We start from the raw sequence: 6,461 nt of genomic DNA, 5'->3' as shown, positions 1-6,461 counted from the left end.
AAACAAATGCCTTTATGTCATCAGTCTTTGAGCTTCGCCGGTTTCATTCGGGTCACTTCCAAAGTGGCCAGCTCATCTCACTAGTTATCTTTCTTAATGCCTCATGTTTTCTTCCCAACATAAAATGATGCTTCTTACATAAGATATAATGAGCTCATTATAGTGAAGTTAATGACTGTGTATAAGTGAATTTTATAATACTGTAAATGTGTTTTCTTCAAATATTCTTTATCCTGATGATAGAACCAGAATAGAAAAGTTAATACTCCCCTCTCTTTTATCAGCGTTATGTGATACCATCAGAAGCTTCTTTAAGTAAAGGCTCTTTTGTCCTTTCAAAGCAAAGTGTTGTCCTTTCAGGGGTAAAATCCAAAGAGGCTTAAGGTACTCTTAAGAAATAAGCCACACTCATTATATAAACTCTGGAAAGCTTATATTTACTAACTTCTCTATCCTTATACGTGATTAGTCATCTAGTTCCTTTAGTTTTGTTTATCTTTTAAACTTTAATCTCTATTAAAGCTAAAACTGTTATCTCCAGAGGTACTGTCAAAATGTGAAAGATCATTACCTAAGAAGTACATATCATTGGTCTATCCAAATAGACTTTTATTTTACCTTGAGCAGTTTTTCCTCTGATACTGCAAACTTAGTATCAGTATGTTTACAAATTATGTCATATTTGTATACAATTAAACATTTATTTATTTGTGATGTGTTTTAATTAAACTTTATTTTTTTCCTAATATGTAAAATATGCAAAAATCAAAGTTTGATATACTAGTTATATTCTCAACATGAAAATAATATTAAAAGCCATATACCCCTTAAAAGCACCTTATGTATTGCCAGTCGATGTCTAGCACACACCTTGGAAAATACTAACATGGAAATTTCCTGCCATGGAAATAAGGGATGAGAATTGGAGTGGGAAAACATGAAGATAGCCTCTACAACTTTCCCTCCTATCAGGTATGTGCAAAAATAATTAAACAAAAATTATTCGTTTACTTTGCACTGCTTCCTGCGGGAAAAAAAAAGAACTCTTAAAATATTTTGATCAGATGAATTTTATAGTCAAGGACTATCCAAAGCATCGAGTAAGATACAACGCTATGTGATGAATTTCTATGTGAGTTTCTATGTGATAAATTAATACACCAAATGAAACAGTTTATTGAAACATGCAACTTTTAAAATAAACAAATATCCTCCAGAACCAAAGACTGATGCTGTTAATGCTTTAGACATGTGACATATGTGTGTGTACCTCTGTATGTTTAATTTCCTTTCTTTCTAATCAAGTGACCTGTTCTCGTTTGGTTAAGTTTCAACCACAAGACATCACTGTATGCTTTTTTTTTTTTTCAAGATACACATCACAGCACACCAAGAAAGGGGGAACTTCCAGTGTCTGTGGTAACATCACTTGATAAACACACTCCTTCAAACAGCAAGTGCCTGTCTGTGTTCTACTATATAAAGCAGCAGAGACGTTGACGCGCGCATATTTGCTCAGAGCACCATGCGCGCAGCAGCCATCTCCACTCCAAAGTTAGACAAAATGCCAGGAATGTTCTTCTCTGCTAATCCAAAGGAATTGAAAGGAACCGCTCATTCACTTCTAGACGACAAAATGCAAAAAAGGAGGCCAAAGACTTTGTAAGTTTGTTCAGAATCTCACTTTGTGAATTTTAACAGGTTATCTTTAATGGCAGAAGGATTGAGAATGAATGGAAGAGAATGTGAGCATTTAGTTTAGCCAGATCAGAGCAGTTAATTGTCTGTTGTGAGTAGTAAGTAATATTCAGCTGTATTAAAAAAATAAATCTTGATATGGCATTAAATTGGGTAGGAGCTTTTCTGTACATGGACTCATAAAAATGAGCTCTATTCGAATATAGCAAAATGTTATATCAACCATTTTTAGTATTGTTTTATTCCTTAAATTTATTCTATGTCGTTTTACAAATAAAATGAATTCTGAAGAAACATGAATATTCACTTTTATGTCTTTTGCAGTGGAATGGATATGAAAGCATACCTGAGATCTATGATCCCACATCTGGAATCTGGAATGAAATCTTCCAAGACCAAGGACATGTAAGTACACTAATACACTAAACTATCATTATCATTTTCAAGAGACGCCTATGCATCATCTCTATATCCCAGGAAGGGATAAATACTGCACACAGTAGACTTCATTTTTTTTAAGTAACATGCCAAATAAAGTGAGACTGTATCAGTACCAATGTAAATTGAATACAAATGTGTGCACACACATATGGGACTTTATCTATTTGGATTTTTTTCAAACTTTATTGGTAGGTTTTTTTTCATAACTATAGTAACTCTAAGGGGTGTTTTGCATTTTGTGAATAAATTTTAACATAATTATTAGAACTACAGTTTTAGTTTGTAAAGTTATCAAAGTGTAACAGTCATTCTTATTTCATGTGTGCTTACATTTTTAAAAACGACTAATGTACGTACATTTTTGTCCCCTGCAGACTTTCTGCTGCTGAAGTAATGCAATGGTCTCTGTCTCTGGAAAAACTTCTTGCCAACCAAAGTAAGTATAACTATTGAATGTTTCCGGGTTCAGTGCAATACTCTAAAAAATGGAATGGCTTCACTAAATATAGTATTCTGGGTAGGATAGTATGCAAAAAGTTGTATTCTAGTTTGTCTGTAGTTACTGATAACTTCAGCATAGTATGCCTCTTAATAATGCTGACTTCGCACTCAATTGTGCCAAATCCTTTTAGACAAATTTGCCAAGAAAATTAGGTATTTTCATAGATCATTATGGAGATAAAATTAAACACTGTACTGGGATCCTGATATGTAAAGTTTTTAAAAGTAAGCTAAATATTTTAACATGTACATTGCCATTTTGAAATCTGCCTAAAGAACGTATTTTTCTACACTTAGATGTAACAAGTATGATTCATTCATTCAATTAATTAAATTATCTTTCATACATTCATCATTCATCTCACTCTTATGTAGAGGACATTGTAGAGGTACCAAGGATTCAAAATCAAAGATAGTCTCTTACTGCCTTGAAGGTGGTTGAGATACATAACATAAATAATTGCATTATTATAACATGATAGTTGTTTTGACATAAACATGATAGAAGGATTTTTAAGCACAAATAGTCTTGTGGAGATTTTCAGATGAGAGAAGGTAAAGAATGAAATCAGCTTGCCTTCCCCTTGTCTTGGGCATAACAATTCTACTCAGATTAGGACCTTTTTCAGAGGTGCAGATGAGCAGTGTGGTCTCTATCTCTAAAGAGTGAGATTATTCTTTCCTCCCCACAGACACCCTAAGGAGCTTTACTTGGGAATCACCTTGTTCACTCTAGCTCAGCTGACTTTGTTTATAATTCAGCTAAACAAATAAATGGTATAGATATGGATCATAAATGGTACAATATAAAAGTCTCAGTAAACGCTAGCAAACATAATTAGTACATCAGGCCTACAGATCATATATAGGCCTATTTTCTGGCTAATATAAATTAGATGGGGAAATTATATTTGCTAATTATTAATGTGATGTTAATGCCTTTTGTCAGTATTTGCTTCCCTAAAATACTCTCTACTCTGGCTAAGATTTGGCATATATAAAAGATGGTTTTATATTCAGGGGAGCAGAATTTCAATTCGAACAGCAGATAGAAGCAAAACATAGTTCGGTAGCCACCATTAAGTAGCAGTGTGACTGTGAACGAGTTTGTCTGGCCCCAGATTCCTCTTCTATGAATGAAGAAATTTCAAATGCCTTCTCATCTCTACAATCTATAATATAGCTATTTCAGCAGTAGCTATCTCTTACCTTTGTATGAATAGAATGCAATTGTATTTTTCTTACAAATTTCTTCTTCAAAGTATTCATTTGTTGGTTTATTTAAATGAATTATCTTCCCACCCGCCCCACCCCCCCTTTCTTTTTAGCTGGTCAAAAAGTCTTTGGAAGTTTCCTAAAGTCTGAATTCAGTGAGGAGAATATTGAGTTCTGGCTGGCTTGTGAAGACTATAAGAAAACAGAGTCTGATCTTTTGCCCTGCAAAGCAGAAGAGATATATAAAGTATTTGTGCATTCAGATGCTGCTAAACAAGTGAGTGTTAAGCTTATCATCTTCAGTTTCTCCATAAAAGACCCTACATGCAGAAATAACATTTAATATATACAACAAGATAAAATCTTTTGGGGGTATATAATTTTACTTCTACATACTTAGGTATATAAATATAGTTCAGTGCAATGAGAATCTAATTTTCTATATTGGTGAAGGTTTCAGCACAGTAGAATGAAGAGACTGATTTTACAAAACCAGCTGCCATGATGAGGGTGAGGGAAGGGTTAAGGGTATTGTTACTGACCAGAACTGCATGTCAGGGAGTCCTTAATGAGTGCTCTCATTTTGGATAAGAAAATGCAGATTTGCATAATGTATACAATTGCAGCAGCAAAAGTATTTCCAATTAACAGTAGTACCAGATAAATATTTGTGGTCTAAGCAGAAAATAGCAACAAAAAGAGCCTTCTCCTCCTGTAAATCTTAAATGCCCATATCACTCTTTGTGACATATGGATCATCTTACGTGGATACTTAAATTTTTCATGTCTGCTTCTTTTGTCTCTCCCAACTATACTATGAGGAAATTTGGAACAAAGACATTTTTGTAATATTTCTTATCTCCTTCACACCTAGTATAGAGCTGACTTTGGAAAGGCATTTAAGAGATATTTGAGTTGATTTAAATGAGGCCTTAAAATCACTTTCTGAGGAGATTCAAAAAACACAGTAACATCATAAAATTTGCCATAAATAAGAAGTATATATTAACTAACAAGGTTTTCTTTTTTAGATCAATATTGACTTCCGCACTCGAGAATCTACAGCCAAGAAGATTAAAGCACCAACCCCCACATGTTTTGATGAAGCACAAAAAGTCATATATACTCTTATGGAAAAGGACTCTTATCCCAGGTTCCTCAAATCAGATATTTACTTAAATCTTCTCAATGGCCTGCAGGCTAATAGCCTAAAGTGACTGGTCTCTGGTTGAAGGGAATTAAAAGATAGTATCAAGTGCAGAAGGAATGTGCCAATATGGCTCCCTGGGTGAACAACTTGGCCTTTTTTGGGTGTCTTGACAGGCCAAGAAGAACAAATGACTCAGAATGGATTAACATGAAAGTTGTCCAGGCGCAGATTTGAAGAAGCAGAAGCAAGACAAAAACAGGGAGACCGTAGAAGGAAGAAGATACTGTGGTACTGTCATAAAAAACAGTGGAGCTCTGTATTAGAAAGCCCCTCAGAACTGAGAAGGCGAGGTAACTCCAGTTACGCAGAAACTGTGACTAAAGGCTATGAAACTGATTACAGCAGACTGTAGGAATCAAGGTCAACTGACATCTATGCTACATATTATTATATAGTTTGTATTGAGCTATTGAAGTCCCATTAACTTAATGTATGTGTTTTCAAATTGCCATTGCTACTATTGCTTGTAGGTGTTATTTTGTTGTTTTATTGTTTTTGACTTTGGAAGAGATGAAGGGTGTGTTTAACTTAAGCTATTGGTCTTAAAACCAGGGACTCAGAATATATTTGTAAGTTAAATCATTGGTGCTAATAATAAATGTGGATTTTGTATTAAAATATATAGAAACAATTTCTGTTTACATGTCCTTGCTACTTTTAAAAATTTGCATTTATTCCTCAGATTTTGAAAATAAATACATAATTCAAATAAGATTATTCTTTCTACCATCTCTTTAATATCTAAAACTATTATCTAGTGGATATTATATTTTACATATTAGTTTAGACAGAATTCATCATTTTTCTCTCTGCTATCGCAAGGCACAAAATCAAACAAATATAATATGATCTCATGTTCAATAAGAAATTGAAGTCTTTTAAAAAGGGATAGAAAAGTTATTTCAAGAAGTAATCTAATTAACAGCATATATTTTATTGTGAGTTAAAGTTCATAAAATTTAGACATATTTTCTCATTTAACATTCATAGCAATCCTATGAAAGCTGAGACTCAGAAAGAGATTAAGTCACTAGTTCATAACTTTAGGTAACTCTCAAAATCATCTAGAATGTTAAAAAAACATACACACATATCCCTGTTTTGGGGTCCCATACCAGAATGACTGAACCAAATCTCCAAAGGGTAGGATATGGGAATGTATACTTAAAAGAAAGTTCCAACTGATTCTGAAGGTGAGTCACACGGCCAGGGATTGTCCAGAAGTCTTCCAACTACAACCTATTCTCCTTCCTCTATGTAACACTGCCACCCACTGACCAGAAGGCATTTCTTCAATCACTAAAGTCTGCAATAGTCCTAAGTGTCACCTAAGCAGCAAAAAAGACTCCAAAGTAGTGCTCACCTACAGAGAGCAGAAAAATCATCAAGATGATGC

General features: G+C 33.9%; 1 protein-coding gene across 1 annotated transcript; it reads left to right on the top strand.

The window, feature by feature from the left end:
* The first annotated feature begins 1,505 nt into the window (after positions 1-1,505).
* RGS1 (regulator of G protein signaling 1) lies at positions 1,506-5,777 on the top strand. Its single transcript, XM_007989121.3, has 5 exons — positions 1,506-1,662; positions 2,023-2,103; positions 2,514-2,575; positions 3,969-4,132; positions 4,887-5,777. The coding sequence occupies exons 1-5, from the start codon at positions 1,526-1,528 to the stop codon at positions 5,070-5,072; spliced, it is 630 nt and encodes a 209-aa protein (XP_007987312.1). The 5' UTR covers positions 1,506-1,525; the 3' UTR covers positions 5,073-5,777.
* The last annotated feature ends 684 nt before the right edge of the window (positions 5,778-6,461 follow it).

The sequence above is a fragment of the Chlorocebus sabaeus genome, chromosome 25 (genome assembly GCF_047675955.1).
Source record: "Chlorocebus sabaeus isolate Y175 chromosome 25, mChlSab1.0.hap1, whole genome shotgun sequence".
Classification (NCBI taxonomy): domain Eukaryota; kingdom Metazoa; phylum Chordata; class Mammalia; order Primates; family Cercopithecidae; genus Chlorocebus; species Chlorocebus sabaeus.
The sequence above is the reverse complement of the archived record's forward strand: the minus strand, read 5'-3'. Positions and strand labels throughout refer to the sequence as shown.

Bases quoted from the DNA above. Each gene is read 5' to 3' on its own strand.
- RGS1 (XM_007989121.3), top strand. From the start codon at position 1,526: ATGCGCGCAGCAGCCATCTCCACTCCAAAGTTAGACAAAATGCCAGGA. The intron at 1,663-2,022 runs GTAAGTTTGTTC...TGTCTTTTGCAG, and splicing joins AAAAGGAGGCCAAAGACTTT to TGGAATGGATATGAAAGCAT. The intron at 4,133-4,886 runs GTGAGTGTTAAG...TTTCTTTTTTAG, and splicing joins ATTCAGATGCTGCTAAACAA to ATCAATATTGACTTCCGCAC.